The sequence below is a fragment of the Arachis hypogaea genome, chromosome 5, assembly GCF_003086295.3.
Source record: "Arachis hypogaea cultivar Tifrunner chromosome 5, arahy.Tifrunner.gnm2.J5K5, whole genome shotgun sequence".
NCBI lineage: Eukaryota > Viridiplantae > Streptophyta > Magnoliopsida > Fabales > Fabaceae > Arachis > Arachis hypogaea.
Genome location: NC_092040.1, coordinates 4,822,245 through 4,840,373, shown reverse-complemented (window position 1 = coordinate 4,840,373; position 18,129 = coordinate 4,822,245). Strand labels below are relative to the sequence as shown.

The 18,129-nt window shown below is 29.4% G+C and overlaps 2 protein-coding genes across 2 annotated transcripts; both read left to right on the top strand.

Annotated features, from left to right (window-relative positions):
* Positions 1-650: 650 nt before the first annotated feature.
* On the top strand, positions 651-6,343 carry LOC112800352 (peroxisomal acyl-coenzyme A oxidase 1-like). The gene is made up of 14 exons (XM_025842586.3): positions 651-989; positions 1,075-1,183; positions 1,264-1,325; positions 1,492-1,701; positions 1,889-1,976; positions 2,051-2,213; positions 2,839-3,037; positions 3,461-3,658; positions 4,179-4,310; positions 4,501-4,621; positions 4,768-4,878; positions 5,222-5,291; positions 5,675-5,858; positions 5,964-6,343. The coding sequence occupies exons 1-14, from the start codon at positions 852-854 to the stop codon at positions 6,171-6,173; spliced, it is 1,995 nt and encodes a 664-aa protein (XP_025698371.1). The 5' UTR covers positions 651-851; the 3' UTR covers positions 6,174-6,343.
* Positions 6,344-12,058: 5,715 nt separating this feature from the next.
* Positions 12,059-13,180, top strand: LOC112800351 (ethylene-responsive transcription factor ERF039-like). Its single transcript, XM_025842585.2, has one exon. The coding sequence runs from the start codon at positions 12,154-12,156 to the stop codon at positions 12,838-12,840; it is 687 nt and encodes a 228-aa protein (XP_025698370.1). The 5' UTR covers positions 12,059-12,153; the 3' UTR covers positions 12,841-13,180.
* Positions 13,181-18,129: the final 4,949 nt, after the last annotated feature.

Below are 18,129 nucleotides of genomic sequence, written 5' to 3'. Positions count from 1 at the left end.
CGCTAAATAAATCAAACTTTAGAGACAAAATTATATGAGCATTATGGGCTAAAAGCTAACTGAACAACTATGAGTCTATGACCACACAAGCCACAGTTCTAGAATTGAAGGATGATATCAAAGTCCAGAACTTGATGGATGAACTGTTACTAATGCTCACTTAAGGGTTACTGCTTTCAAACTTGAATAGTTTATACAAAAAGCTAATAATGATACCTAACTTGGTATTAGATTTTTGGTTTAAATAGATTTAGAATTTGTTATAGATTTCTTAAAAAGTTAAAAGCATATGTATGGCTTGGTAATTATTTAAGAAAAATGCTATAACATCTCAAAATTTATTATTTTAAATTATCAGTTAGTCATCATTCATCAATATTTAAAAATACAAGATAAAATATGTTAAATTATTAAATTAAAAAAATTAAACTAAAAAATTAAATTAATGACTAAATAATAATAAAAATAATAAATTTTGATATGTCGTAACATTTTTGTTATTTAAACTTCTTTTATAAATTCTATATATTTAAAAACCATTTGTTTTGGTACTATTAGGACGGTGGGATCGAAATAAGTGAACATTCTTCATAGTTGACAGAAAAGTAATGGCAAACATTAATAAAACGTGGGAATTAATTGACTAAAGTAGAGTAGTATTATTCACATTCAAAAAATGGCACTAACGAATAGAATAATAGTGGCATAAAAGAAAGAGGATATCCACTATAGAGGCCGGTCCTCACCATTGTAGCTTTGGAAAAACAGTCAATAGTTAACAACGTTTGGAAAAACACCTTCTTCATACTTGAAAGTTCAGAGTTGAAACCAAAGGTGTCAGGTGTGAGAAAATGGAAGGCGTTGACCACTTGGCTGACGAGAGAAACAAAGCAGACTTCGATGTCGAACAGATGAAGATCGTTTGGGCGGGTTCCCGCCACGCGTTTGACCTATCTGACCGGATTTCTCGCCTCGTTGCCACCGATCCTGTAATTATTTTCCCCTGTGTCTTCAATTTTTGTTTGAAATTGTTGGAGTTTACTGAATGATGATGGTTCTGATTGTGATTTGTAGGTGTTTAGAAAGGATGATAGAACCATGCTTGGTAGAAAGGAGTTGTTTAAGAACACTTTGAGGAAAGCAGCTCATGCTTGGAAAAGAATTAACGAGCTTCGTCTTACTGGTGAGACCTATTTTATTGCTCTATTCTGCATTCTCGGTTTCTTATCTTTGCTAAAAGAATTCAAATTTGTATTTTTCCAGAGGAGGAAGCTTATAAGCTGAGGTTCTTTGTGGACCAACCTGCCTTTACGGATCTTCATTGGGTATACTTCAGTTTCTTCTTGTGCTTGCATTGTTAGAAAATTTACTCATGAGTAGTACTAGTGTGCAGTGCTCAAGTTTTGGATTTCAAAGGAATACAGTGTGTGTTGTAAGATCAAAGCATAATCTGCTTCTACTAAAGTTTTGTTATTGAAATTCTTTTTGCAGGGAATGTTTGTGCCTGCTATCAAAGGATCAGGCACTGATGAGCAGCAGCAGAAATGGTTGCCTTTGGCTTATAAGATGCAAATAATTGGTTGCTATGCACAAACAGAACTTGGTCATGGATCCAATGTTCAAGGGCTTGAGACAACTGCAACTTTTGATCCCAAAACCGACGAATTTGTTATTCATAGCCCCACATTAACTTCCAGCAAAGTAAGTTATATGAATCATTACTTGTGAGAGTCTTTAGTGATTCAAATTATAGAATCTTACAATGTTACATCAACAAATACAATGAGGAAAAAATGGTTTTTTAGCTTTTTTCCAATGCATATTGTATGTGCTTTTTGTTAAAAGCATTTGGATATGATTATCACTTCATTGATGCTGATTTAAACAGTGGTGGCCTGGTGGATTGGGTAAAATATCCACACATGCTGTTGTTTATGCCCGTCTGATAACTAATGGAAAAGAGCACGGAGTGCATGGTAATTTCGATTGTCTAATCATCCAGAATTCCAGTGATTCGAACATCAATTAATTAACTCTGTTCAATTTGAAGGTTTCATTGTCCAGCTGCGGAGCTTGGATGACCATTCACCCCTTCCAGGTATAACTGTTGGTGATATTGGAATGAAATTTGGAAGTGGAGCTTATAACAGCATGGATAATGGGGTTCTTAGATTTGACAATGTGCGAATTCCAAGGAACCAAATGTTAATGAGGTAATTTTATTTTATCCATGGTGTACAAAGCTACAAACTGTGATGTACTATACTAATAGCACATGAATGATCTGTAGCATAAAACTAATAGAACTTTAAACCCCCGAAGGAAGCTCATTGAAGTTGGGTCAAACCACAAGATGGGAACTCAATGTAACTTGGACAACAGTAACATCAACCTAGGAAAAACTTTTGGCTATTATGTTCACTGAACGATATAAGAACTTATATTTTGTCTTTGAATATAAAGCATCTTTTACCCCTTTCATTTCTTTAACCAGGAACCAGATTTAAAAAGAGCTTTTAGTTCCAGTGAGAGGGAAACTGGTCCAGATTAAATACCTCAACAATCAATTCATGGGCAATGTTATATCAACATTTTCCCTTCAAGATTATTATTTAAAATGGCTACTAGATAAGAATAACATTTGAGAAACATTAAATGGAAACAGTAAAAAGGGTTGTCTTTATCCTGTTTTAAAGTTGAAAATATGACTCCTTGTTGAGATCATTGGTGATAGAAAATACCTGACTTTTCTCAATTGTTTTAAATGGTAGTGTTGCCTTGCAGTTTCCGTCAATAAATTCATGTGATGACTCCTAACTTTTTTCTTTTTAATCTCAGGTTTTCACAGGTTACAAGAGAAGGAAAATTTGTGCACTCAAGTGTTCCAAGACAATTAGTTTATGGTACCATGGTCTATGTGAGGAAAACAATTGTAACTGATGCATCCATTGCTTTGTCACGAGCAGTTTGCATTGCTACAAGATATAGTGCAGTACGAAGACAATTTGGGTCACAGAATGGAGGTATTGAAACACAGGTAAGATTTAAAACACTCCATTGAAGCATGGCTTTTGCTTGTTGGCAAATTCCTTTTTAAGGAATGGTAATGAAATATTTATTAATATACTTTTTCATATATAAATTGTGCAAGGCGGAAATGGAGAATGTATCCAAATTAAATTATACAAACTATATAAGTTAATTTACTTTAATGTTAAGTTGCTTCTGACTAATGTAGTTTCTCCCTTTCAGCTAGTCTTGTTTATTACTGACATATCTGTTCTATGTAATTTGATGGGAATCTAGAAAGTATTCATCCATATATTGTGCATGTGTTATGTGATACAGAAATGTGTATTTCGGTCTAATGTTTTATCAAAAGTAGAATTTGATTAGTTGGATTCGCATTGTTTGGCCTTTATGCTTAATTTTGTCTTCCTTTTTTGTCCTTTACATTTAGGTGATTGATTACAAGACACAGCAGGCTAGGCTATTCCCTTTGCTAGCTTCTGCCTATGCATTCAGATTTGTTGGGGAGTGGTTGAATTGGCTTTATACTGATGTGACGCAAAGATTGCAAGTCAACGACTTTTCAACACTGGCTGAAGCTCATGCATGCACAGCAGGGTTGAAATCCTTGACTACTTCAGCTACTGCTGTATGTCATTTTTTGTTGGTTACTCTTTGTATTGGCTACTACTTTATTAAATATGGTTTTGTTATTGTTTCATCCAGTTTCTTCATTATTTTTTCCCCTCTCCATATGCTCTGTTGTCATTTAGTCAGATTCCTTAAGTGTTGCTGATAAATTTCTAAAATGATGATCTATTATCCTTATAGGCCTCCTCCCTTTACTCCTCTCTATCCATATCCGTTTTCTTTGTTGTTTAAGATATGTTGATACTGTGAAGGCATTTATGTGAGGGATATGATTGAGCATCAAGGCTAAAATATTAATACGAATTGTATGTAGAGTTACTATCTCAGTTCTTCAGGCATATAATTTGTATGTTGGATAACTGACTTGATTTGCCGTGTCTTCTGGATGTAAATGATGCGAATGTTTCTGATGTTAGTGTTTAGATAATATGCTTCTATTGTTTCCTAATATATGCATTTCATTTTGCAATGCTGAATTTTTTGAAGTGGTAATGAAGGCCAGTTCGCTTAATTTGCAGGATGGAATTGAAGAATGTCGCAAGCTATGTGGCGGCCATGGTTACCTTAATAGCAGTGGTCTCCCTGAGTTATTTGCAGTCTATGCTCCTGCATGCACATATGAAGGAGATAACTATGTGCTGCTTTTACAGGTTTGTTAAATATCTTTTTTCGTTATGTTTTTTATTGTCATCTTATGCATTATATACAAGTCTTTTACAATATGTTAAAAGGATTCATATTTCTGTATGACAACTGTGGCTTAAGTCTTGTCTGGTTTAGGAGGTTTACCAGTATTGATCTCGGGGTTGTACTGATAACTTCAAGAAAAATCTCATGTAGGTGGCAAGGCATCTTATGAAGACTGTTTCTCAGCTGGACTCTGGTAATAAGCCCACTGGTACTACAGCTTATTTGGGTCAAGTCGAAAAACTGTTGCAGTATCGTTCTGATGTTCAGAGAGGTACTGAACTCTACCACCATAGTTAATTTTGAACATATGTAAACTTTAAAGATGTAAGCTTCATGTATGGTTTCAGTTAACATAAAATTTGTCTGTCATTGTTCTGTTGTAACTTTGTTATGTATACTTACTTTTACTCGATGCAGCCGAGGATTGGTTGGAGCCTAATGTTTTGCTGAAAGCATTTGAAGCTAGGGCTGCTTGGTTGTCTGTTGCTTGTGCTCAAAACCTTAGCAAGTTCACCAATCCTGAAGACGGTAAATGATTCAAATTCTTCAACTAAGCTTGACTATGGAGCTCTGCTTAAATTTTCCATTTCTTGTGCAGCTTCCCAAAAGAAAAGAAAAATAACTATCGATAAGATGACACACACACAGAGAGATATATATATATATATATCAATTAATTTTAAGTCCTAAAGAATTAACCAAAGCCATTAGCACTTCAAGATATTATCATTTAAAATTTTAAATAATAACCAAAAAAACTCCCCAGGATATACCAAAGTTCTTGTAAGTGCATTCGTTGAGATAGTTTGCAATTTGCAGAACATGCTTAAATATTATTATGATTAGTGCTAATAATCTTTTTTTACAACAGGTTTCCAAGCACTCTCAGCTGATCTCGCTGAGGCAGCAGTGGCTCATTGCCAATTAATTGTTGTTTCCAAGTGAGCTTCTTCAAGATTTTCTATGTTAATTAATTGTTAATAGCTGCTAATTGTTATACTTGTTGACTTTATTGATCTCTAGATATATACTACATTAGATTGCCTCGGTAAACAGTGAGTTCCATGATATTCTATTGGAAAACATAATGTGTTAGCATTAAATGACATCAGTGTCAATTTAAATAAATGTTGCACTGTTGAATAACTTTTTGTTTGTGTAATTTTTTCAAAAATCAACAACGTTGCTATTTGATCCTAACTCAAAACATAATAGTCTATTATTAATCAATATCTTAATTGTTTATTCAAGATATTAGATTTCTGTACTTAAAACTAGGATCTGCTTGAATCAGTCTAAAGCTTGATCAAACTCTTTCATTCAGATTCCTTGAGAAGTTGCAACAAGATATACCTGGAAAGGGTGTGAAACAGCAATTACAAGTTCTTTGTGGGGTTTATGCTCTGTTTCTTCTTCACATGCATTTGGGTGAATTTCTCTCTGCTGGCTGCATCACTCCAAAACAAGGATCACTTGCCAATGAGCAATTGAGGTCCTTGTATTCCCAGGTTTGTCCCAAAACAATTTCAACATCTGATATCATAATTTTATAAATAATATGTGATTAATGTGAAGACTGAAGACTAATAGTGTGATTATATGCATATGATTAGGTTCGGCCTAATGCGATTGCGCTTGTTGACGCATTTAACTACACTGATCACTACCTCGGTTCGGTTCTTGGTCGGTACGACGGAAATGTGTATCCAAAATTGTATGAGGAGGCATGGAAGGATCCTTTGAATGAATCAATCGTTCCTGATGGCTTCCATGAGTATGTTCAACCAATTCTTAAGCAGCAGCTTCGTAATGCTAGGCTTTAGATGATTTAATACCTGGTTTGTTAATTTACACCTAGTAAATTCTATCTACTTTAATTGTGTTTTAAAGAGTGAATTAATAAACTTGCACGGAAGGATAAATAAAGAGAGGTGTGAGGAACATAACAATCATAATTGTTGATTAGAAGGAAGATGCTTTTGGTTATGGACTACCTTGATGAATTCTTTGTCAAATTTTGGAAATCCATTCTTTCATCTTAGATTAAAGTTGATAATAATAAAAAAAGATCTTACTAACAAGTATGGAGTCTCTACACAAGACATGTACTACAGGAAATTACAAGATAATTAATTTTTTCAAATTAAATTTGGAGAATTTATTTAATGACCATGAAAAGCAAAGGTCATATGAGAGTTTTGGGGCCTTATGGGTGTATGGATTATGGAAGTTGCTTAATGGCTGATTTTCCAAAACAATCACGTGTGCAAAGTCCAACGGACTATAGTTAATTAAAGCTAATAAACGAATCTAAGGCAATCATGCAACCACAAAAATAATTAAATAACAATGTTATGGTGGCTTTCTGTCACATCATCTTGGGATCTTAAATCTAATATAATACAGCAATGCTACAAAGTACGAACAATCACCAATAATTGTTACCGTTTATGTGTATCTCACTTGCTTTGGTTTCCTAAGTGCGTGTATATAATTATTATGTTTAACTAAATGATTCGATAACAACAATTTGGAGAGAATAACATAGCATGACGATTGATTAGGACCATAATTTTGTTAATTATTAGAAATTGGACTCTCATGTCAACTCACTTTGGACGGATTCAGGGAAACGTGTATAATAATCATTTCTACAGAATTTTGAATAACTCCTATATATATTCCTATTCGTGTAATTTTTTAATAAATTATAATAATGTGATGATTGTTTCCTAAATATTGTAATTTTAAATTTTACAATTTCTTTTGGTAAGACATTACGTGTATTAATAGGCATCATGTACTATATATTAGATCCCATATTTCTTTTTTTGTTTTTAAATAAAAAAAGGAGTATATGTAATAACATTTTCCCCTCGTGTTGTAATGGTACAAGGGTACAGTCGCTAAAATGATTTAAATTATTGTAGCGTGTATTATTGTAGTTGTGACTTGTGAGAGCGATGAGCGATATTTGAAAGACGATATGATATGACGAAAGGGGTTCATTAAAAATATAGGGCTACCCCTAACAAATTAAAATGCACCTAGCTATAGCTTGCCAACTAATTTATGCAGCAATGTCTCAATTAAATATTAAATAAATTTTTACTAACATGTTGGAGTTTTCATTTTGGAAAAAAGTTGAACAAAAGAGATAGAGCCATTAATTGTTGGAGTAAAATTGCTTACTACTACTGTTCTATTAGGTAGCGTTTGATGGAGAGACAGATACTGAAAAATTGAGACTGAGAGACAGAAACTAAGAGACAGAGACTGAAATAAGTTTTAGTATTTTGTTTGGTGTCAAGTGAGAGACAAAAATTGAAACAAGAATAAAACTCTAATTTAATTTGCACAAAAGATAAAATTAGAATTAATTAATTAAAATGAAAGTATTTTAGGTATAAAATATTATTAAAGTTTCAGTCTCTGTTTCTAAAAATATTAGTCCCCTGTGTCCCTACATTTTGGAGGTACTGAAATTTTGGAGACAGAGACAGAAATTTTAGTATCAGTCTCTGAACCAACAAACATGATATTGTGTCTCAGTCTTTCAGTCTCTATTCCAGTAAAACAAACGCTACCTTATAAATTATCGAGAACTTTTTGCTACCGTTATGTTATCTTTGATTTTGACATTATGTAGTTACAATATTATTTGAAAAGTTTGTACCAAATTTTTGCTACCTTATTAGTGCACATCTAATTCAGGATAAAGAAAACGACCTAGATTTGCATATCACAACGCTTTGTCTTTGTGTCCCTGCTTACTCCATACAATCCCAACGGATTTTGTTATAAGATTGACAATAACCTAGACAAAGAAATAAATAAATGATTGTTTTAATTTGTTGCAACTTGGCATAATCGGAGAGAATATGATATTTGAGTATGATACGTGGGTAAACTACTGATTTCTTCTTATGAGAATTATTTTGCATATCTGTTATTATATCTTATAATATTCGACACATTTATCATCTATTAGATATTTCAAATTTGAAGAAAAAAATATTAAAAGAGACTGATACTTCATTTAAAACTTTGCAAGGTGGGCATAAAAGTAAATTATGGTTTTATTCAAAGTACAAATAAAATAAGAGAAATTCTTAGAGTCAGTAATTTTTAATATCTTTTGTTAGTATAAATATTAAATTTTATTAATTTATGTGTATAAATTTTAAAAAACTTAGTATAACCTGTATTAATTTATATGTGTAAAACTTAAATAAACATAAGTGTAAATTATATATTTATTGTGTGTAAAATGTCTATAAATATAAGTGTAAATTATTGATGGCTTACTCATAAAATAATTACAAAAAACATATCTCGGTTGTATTAGCCTGTTAGATGTGAAAGTAAGTCGAATTAAACTAAGTTAAGTCAAATTCAAAATTAGAATAATGGAATCTAATTATAAAGTTTAAGTCTAACTCCAATAAAACTCATAAATTAACTCAAATAATATATATAAACGTGCATGTATGTCATATAAATAAAAAATATGAAATAAATAATATATAATTATAATGGAATCAACTTGAGAATCAATAAAGTCACATTTATTTTACATAAATTTAAATTTAGACTCAAATTCGACTCAAATATTTATAAATTTATTGAATTATTACTGCGTTAAGTTAGAGCTGGTAGCTAACATTCTAACAAGTTATAATTTAAATGATATAATTTTTATATTTAGTTAGAGATCACGAATTCGACTCTGATTTCTTGAAAAGAAAAAAGAAGTTAGAGCTAGGGTAACGAAGCATCTCCAGTGACTCAGGCTTTGTAGATGCAAACAGTAGTGAGTGGTTGAGTCCTCATCTTTCACGGATTCCTTGAAATTCACGAGGATAATCAAACATAAGATGCCAAGAATGATGATTAATTGCGGTGGATAATTATAAGCATCAGGCATTAGTGATCATGGGTCCGCATAGCAGATTTTGAACATAGTGGCAGTTGAATGAAATTCGTACCAAAACTTCATTCATCTTCATGGGCCAGACATTGTCCATTCAATATTAAATATTACCCCAAATCAAAGAAACGAGTAAACTAATAAACAAATAATAATAAACTCATGAATTCCTTACTATTGTAATGGAAGAAGATCTTGCCTCCGCAAAAACGACATTAAAGCTATGATTTGAAGATGCATATATATATATATATATAAATAAATATAATGGATCAACAATCAACATTGGTCCACCAAAGTTTGTTCTAACTAGAAATAACAAAAACGACACATTCTGAAACTCAATATAAAATGACCTTAGCGGTCCATATTCATTTTCCTTAATTCTATCTTTTTTCCTCTTTTTGTACTTTTAATTCCAAGATACGAATGGCAATGGGGACGGACACTTACTCCTTCAAGTAAACTTCAATTATTGTGATACCTAAAAAATGCCACTTATGTTCTAACTCATGAGGAACTAATATTAATCCTGCTGGATGGACGTCACGAAACTGAGAAAAGAAATTTTAATAGAAAAAGTCTAAGGCCAATATTTTTATTAAAATTTGGTCGCACTTAATTATTTAAAAAAAAAATAATTTTATATTATTAGATAAAATTTTATATTATTAAAAATATTAATAATGATTAATTAATGATTATAAATTATAAAATTTATTGATCTTCTAACACTCTTCATTTTAATATAATAGATAAGATATAGATATTTATTATGTTAAACAATAATTATATTCATTACAAGAAAAGAAAATTATTTTAATACTTTATTTTTTAACACTATAGTTAAATGTCAAAATTAATATATATTTTTTATAAATATCACAAATGTCAAATTTTTTATGTTTTTTGATGAATAATTTGACCATAAAAAATTACTTCTCAATTTTGACACTCATTTGTTTTCAATTTACTCCACTATTTTTTTTCTGAAAATTTTGACATCACAGTGCTCTTAGTTTGGGATCATACTATTCATTCTTTATCTTTAAAATCTCAATTTATTCTTCAGTTTCAAGATCTCATCTCATTCTTTGTAAAAATATTTTTGTTGAGAATATTTTATGGTCAATAAGTGTCAAAATAAATAGTATTTTTGACGGTCAATAAGTATTACAGAAAATATATTCTCAAATTTTTCTGACATATTATTTTTGACAGCCAATATTTATCAAAATAAGATTTAAATTTATTTCACAATTACTTATACGTTAAAAATACTATTTTTGACAAAACTTTTATTAACATATTTTCATAATTAAAATAGTGTCAAAATTTATTTTTTTGACAAATTTTAATTCTTTTTTTATACATATAACCCTAAAACATAATCTATATTATTGTAGTGATTATACATAAAAAAAATTAATGACTAAATTAATTATTTATATAAAATATATATTAAAAATATAAAATATATTTTAAGATGAGGTAAACAATATACATACATTTATATAAAAATATATGATAGTTAATTAATTTAATAATTAATTTTTCGTATGTAAAAGTATATTTAATTAAATAATTTAGGTAAATATATTAAACTAATTTTTAGTTGTCGTCTTTATATAAAAATATTTTATGTGGATAATCACTTTAACTAAACCTTCAAAATTTTTTTTATCTTTTTGAATAATAAAACCACTAAATGTGCTTAAATATTTTTTTTTCAAAATATTCATAAAATTATTAGATTACAACTGTTTTCTCTCTTTTCCAGCTGGACCCATTCTTTTTCTTTTCGGAATTGTTTCAGTAGTTTTGAAAGACTCGAGAGTAATTTTTTCTTTCTCTCATGTATATTTATATAATAAATTTATTTTGTCTATTCGTAACATAAATTAACAAAAATAGTTAGGAAAAAATAAAATTATATCTAAATTAATTTAAAACTTTTTATTTTATTTTATATTTATTAATTATCACCAACATAATTGGATAATATTATATATAATAAGTATATGATTATGAATATTACAATAAAATTATAAATGTACAATTAACTAAGATAATTTTAGTTTATTATCTCTCTAAAATTACTGATATATAATCACACACTTAATCAATCTAACATGTCTATTATTCTATTAGAATTAAGAGACTGAAATTTAGTATTGTGTTTGATAATTAAAAAAAATTAAAATTTTGTTTAGTTTTTTCAATGTCTCTAAAAAATAAAAACACAAGAGATTGAATTTTTTTTAAAACAAAAACTAAAATTTTAATAATATTTTTTAAAAAACTAAAGATATTTTAGTAAATATTTTTATTTTATCTCTATATTTATCTTAAACCAAACAAACACTAGAACATAACATAATTTTATATACTTTACACTAAATATAATATAAAAACTTTATTTAATTTTAGTTTTTGTCTTTCAATATCAATCTCCCATTAAAATGTAGCCTAAGTTTGGATAAAATTGTTTTGGAACAAGGATTATATGTACTCTAAAACTAGTATGCATTTGCAAATTTTAAAATCGTATGAGAATAGAAATAATACAATAATAAATCAATTATCTAGAGTTAAATTTAAATAGGACACTCTATCTTAGTTTAAATAAAATATATATAAAAACTATTGTTTATGTTCATGCATGTACAATTAGAATTACTATGAATAAAATTTACTGCTACTAATTTTGAGACACATATAGTAGAAATATTTGTCTTTTTCATTTTGTTAATATTATAAAAAGAATTGATAGCATAGCCGAAAACTTCATCCCAAAGATCTTTCAAGTTTGAACCTCTTTACTCACAAAGTTTCCTTCCCCTTTCCATCTTTGCTTTTTCACTTCCATTTCCATGGACGTGGACCCGCCGCAAAAACCCCTTGTCTCTCCCATCATTGTCAACTCCGCCGCTTCCTCATCTTCCCCCGATCAATCTTCACCTCCACCACCCAAACCACGCGCCAAAAAGAGGGCCGCTGCTAGTGGATACCGCGGAGTACGCATGCGCCAATGGGGCAAATGGGTCTCTGAAATTAGAGAGCCCAAGAAGAGAAACAGAATCTGGCTCGGAACTTACGCCACTGCTGAAATGGCGGCTCGAGCCCACGACGCCGCGGCTCTAGCAATCAAAGGCCGCGCTGCTATCCTTAACTTCCCCGAACTCGGCCCGCACCTTCCACGTCCGCCGACCAATTCCCCTAAGGACATACAAGCCGCCGCTGCCAAGGCAGCCGCATTGGATTACTTTCCAAGCCATGAAGCCGTAGCCAATCCCAGCCGAATCGTGTCCGCGTCGTCCTCATCGTCCTCCTCATCCTCTTCCTCCCACCCTAAGGACAAGGAAGAATCACCGAATTCATCGATGGACAAGGATGATGACATGTTTGTGGACCTCCCTGACCTGATAATTGACTTGGATCACGGTGGTCGAGGAAGTGAATTTGATTACTCGACGCGTTGGCTTGTAAACGAAGCCGACCAACTCGACTCGGCTTTCCAGCTCGCAGAGCCTTTCCAGTGGGAGTCAGTTCCCTACTAACTTGTTAGTTTCTTCTTCTGTTTCTCTCTCTCTCTCTTGTGTTGTTTGTTTTGTCTTTTTCTTTGTTTTTTTGTTCTCCCTGGTGGCACACTCGCACCCTGATGTTGGACACAAATTACGCAGCTCTTTTCGTTTCTGAGAAAGGTTGTTAGAGGAGCAATCAGGGAGATGAATAAAAATGAGTGCATAGAGTTGGAATTTCTGAGAAGTGTTGTATATAATTGAGTTCCAACTCCATCACTTGAATAAAAGTGTGTTTTTTTTTTAATTTTAGCACTTGAATAAATATTTTGTACGTCAGTTCTTCGGCAATTAATAAATGTACTTGTGTTATTACTTATTCCTTTCTTTTTTCTGTTTTCTATTTTGCTTTCTTTTTTTTTTTTTTGGTTCATGCAAATATATTATAATTAAACAGCTAGTCCGATATGATCAAATGTAGTACTGATAAAAGCGAAAGTATTATTATGAAGCTTGATTTAAATGTCTTCATGAAAACAACACAACAATATATACTTAGTATAGTCTTGTGTTTCAACTTTTTGAATTCAACCGTAATTGGAGATGATCGATATCATGTGTATATTGAATATAATTACATGTTAAAAAATAACCATTTTCAAGTAAATACCATAAAATCTTAGTTAGTACGACTATTTCTTTGGCTATTACATGTTAGTATCATTATGATGTCTTGTCAATTACTATATTTAAGCACATTATTAGTGACACAAACTTGAATCATGATAGGTATAACAGTATTTATTAGTTTATTTTTATTTATCAAATCTGTACAATAATAAATAATGTAAGATTAATTTAGATGGTAATACAATAAATACCTTAAAGTTAAATTAAAAAGCTTTATAAAAGATATATATTTTAGAAAAAAATGTACATCAAATTCGTCTCAATTTTCATTATATAGATGATAGTAGATATACCTAAGTTTTATACAAAATTATTTTATTTTATTTTAACAATATATATAAAATTAAACAAATTATTTATTTAAAAAATAAAAGGTAAATGATAAAATCCATAATTTTATATATATTGTAATGAATATAATTTTACATGTCACTCAACATGTAATAATTTTTCAGGTTGATGGTTAGAATAGTTTCAAAAATATTACATGTACGTCACATTGGTCATCGAAAGATTAAATACTTTAAATTAATTATTATAAGATACCAATATAAGTTAAATTGCTCATTTCTAAAATATTATATGATATGCCATATGACATGTCATATGTTATAAAATGATTAATTGACTTATTATGTCAACATTTGATATGTCATAAACTTTTGTAGAGTAAATTAGCTTGTTTCTAAAAATACAAAAATGACTATGTAAGTTATTTTTATTTTTAAAATTTTAAAAAATAAATAAAGTTAGTTAGACAATTTTATCTTATTTTTATTTATAAATACTGAATTTTTAGAATTTTCAATTATACTAATTTTAATATCATTTATCTTATTCTACTCAAACAAAATTCTTTGTCCAGATATAAAAATTAAAAAAAAAATATATTTTCAATTTTATTATTCTTTATGTATCTAATTGTGAATATAAATAATAATTATTACTAGAAGTAATTAACCATTAAATCATTATGTGGTATGTGAAAGTAATCTGTATATTCCGGTGACACATAACCTTTAGTATGATATATCTACAAAAGAATTAATTAGACTCACAATAATATATTTCAGGACCAATTAGAACCAATTTGACATTTACGATAGTACTATCTTCACAATTAATTCATAATTCTTTGTATTGACATTAAAAATGCATGCCAATTATAGGCATAGGACCAATGTAGTATGGACGATGTCTTCTCTTGGGACCGGCTCTTCAAGGCATTGTTAGAAAAAGCTACCAAAATTACTTTTTTGAGTGGTGGGACATGGAAAATAGACTAATTCATTATAGAGTTTTAAGCGGGAAAAAAGAGAGTAAAAGGTTGTAACTTTTAAAAAAGGTTTCTTATATAATTGTGCATAAAATCTAGCTAGAATAATAACTAGATAAAAAGTCATTTGGTAGAATAATAATCTAATGATTCAGATAATTTCATTTTGAGAATTAACTATATTTTAGTTGAACCTCTTTATAAAATGATTGAATATATTTAAGAGGAGGATTAGGAGGTTAGTAATTTTTGTGTTTTATAATAATTAATTGGTCATCAATAGTATTTTTAATGGTGTGAGATTACATTTAATGGTAGAAGATTACTTACTTTTCTTTTTTTAGGGCTGCTACACATACAAGTTTTTTTGGCTTACAAGTCTTACAAGTTGACACAAGTCCAACAAAACACATGCATTACACTCCCACGTTCAAGAGTAAATAAATGCATGTTATTCAACCACTTCCTGTTTCTAAAGCGCACTACTCACTATGCATTATGAACAACTCTTCTTCTTCTTCGTCCATGAAAACGAATTTCTTGCCAAATTTGAAGATAATGGAACTTCAGAAATACACCCAAACAATTACAGAAATACACCCAAAATTCGTTGAAGTACACCTTATGCATAATTCATAAATCTTTTCTCTTTCTCCTCCTAATCTTTTGCTACTTCTTCTTCTTCAAAAATGATTTCAGAGCTTGATGTAAAAAAATAATGAAAATCGAGAATAACGAAGAAAAAAACAGAAAGAAAAGCACGTAAATGAAGAAGGAGAAAGAGAAGACAAGAAACGAAAGAAAAGAAGAAGAAGAAGGGGAAGAGGAAGAAGAACGTGCAGTAAGAAGAAGAAGAAGGTGCAGTGAAAAAAACAATGGAAATCAAGAATAACGAAGAAAGAAAACAGAGAGAAAAGCACGTAAATGAAGATGGAGAAAGAGAAGGCAAGAAAGGAAAGAAAATAAGAAGAGGAAGAAGAAGAAGAGGAAGAGGAAGGTGCAGTGAAAACGTGCAGTACGGTTCGAAGCGCGTTATGACTTGTAAAGACTTGTATAAAAAAACGCTTGTATGTGAAAAATTATTCTTCTTTTTTATGGTTAAGTGCTGGCTACAAAATATAAAAATTCCTGGCCTACTAGATTTTTTCTTTAATTATTTCATAGGTTTATATAATTGAATAATGTTAGGGCCAACAACTTTTGGGATTTATAGCCATCAAATAGCCATTAATGAGACTTTTAATGGTGTTAAATTGGTGTGAAATTTCATCCAATTGTTCACTTTTCTTTGCTGGTTACATACTGGTCAGAATTTGATAAAATTGCTGGCCCTTAGATTTTTTTTGTAATTTTATTAAATTTTTAAATAAGTTTCTCAAATTTAAAAGTTTATAATTTGGCATTTGTCTTAGATAAATTAATTAGATCGATCTCTATCAATAATTCTCGTTAAAGAGAAATGAAATATTATAAAAATATTTTTTTTAAAAATTATTTAACAGAGACTTAATTTAAAATTTTTATTCAATATAGAATTTAATTAAAAAAATTTTAAATTATAAAAATTTAATTAAAATATTAAAAAATTATAAAAATTTAGAGAATTATTGAACCTAATGAAAAAAAAAAACTTCAACTAATTTTGCTAATACATCTATTGTTGGGTCTAAACTTTTTTAATTAGAATTTGTCTGTGATGATTTATTATCATTTGTTACTTCCGGTTATTTGTTGACGTGCCTAAGAGCCAACAGAGGATAAAGCATAGTATTTGGCAGTCCATTAAAGTTTAAACTATAAAAAATATTTATTGGAGTTTGTTACAAGGAGAGAGAAAGACATAGACTCCTAATTTGACTAATATCATTAGTTCATTACCCTAATTTAATATTATAGTTTTGACTTTTGTCCTTGAAAAAATATTGTATATTATATAATTAATGTAATTATATAAGGTGAATAATAAAAATTATAAATGTGATCTAAATTTCAATATATATATACATAGAAAATAGTATTTTTTATTTATAACGTTTGCGATTTTATCAAAAATACTTCTAATAACATTTAGTTGTACTTAATTTTTTTAATATTTTTTAGTTTATATCAATATTATTTAGACGTTTACTCTATATAAATATTAAGAACAAAATTAAACTTTTTTAAATACTTTTTATATAAATAAAAAACATTAAGAACAAAATTAAATAAAACAAAAACTTAAAAAGTAAAAAATATATATTTATAAAGCAAAAGAGTACTCAAAACATAAAGAAAATATTGTAGATGTTCCAGAATTTTGTGTACTAACAAAACATGAACATTAAATCATTAACATTATCCACTGTTTTATAATTCTCTAATAATACTCCAAATGCATAGCATTCTCCTTCTCAAAATTTGTATTTTTTTATTGAAGTCAATATTGCCTAAAACAATCACACATTGGTCTATTTCATTTCTTTTTTATTATCTTAACTTTTAATACATAAAAAATGATAAAAACTCATGAATAAATAAATATATTAAAAATAAATTATAAATAAAATATATACAGAGAATACTAAAATCTCTCTAATTTATTTTTTTTAAACTTACCTAAAAAATACAATTCTGTCCATGCATCACATCTATAAAACAGACAAATACTAATTCTGCACTATTATTATTATTATTGGTGCATATATCAGTCAGTATATCTTGATTCTCCAATTAGCAACGCTATACATTTGTCAGTGTATCTTGAATATCAGAATATAACATATTTAAGGTCACCTGTTTTATTGGTCTACATATTTGCCAATATATTTTCAAAGCCAGAATATAGCTAATATTATACATCATCCGCCAATGTATCTTCAATGTATATGTCAGTTTTTTTTCTTTACGATGTTATACGTCTGTCAATATATCTTCCATAGCAATGTTATATATGCATCTGCCAATGTATATTCAATGTCAGAGTATTATATGTTCAGTATCAGAATATAGCAGGTTTTAAAGTTTTAATCTGAAATATAAGTATAGAAACAAAAATACTAGCCGCAAGTGTTTCAATGTTTTGTCTGTCTTTATCATAGATTTAGTCACAATTTCTCAAACTTTAAACAGTAATTTTTTTTAACACAAGATAATTCTTCTCTATTTTCAAATTTTATTTCACAATCTAAGTTACCCCTTTATTCATCACCACATTGTTACTACTACTATTCTGCGCAATCTGTCACCAACATCACCACCACAAATATTCATCTCCCACTACACTGAAAATAAAGAATGCAGGTTAGGGTTTTTATCGTCACCTTTTCATTATCATCGTCATCCTAATCCTCTTCTTGTATATTTTTATTTCTATCATTGTT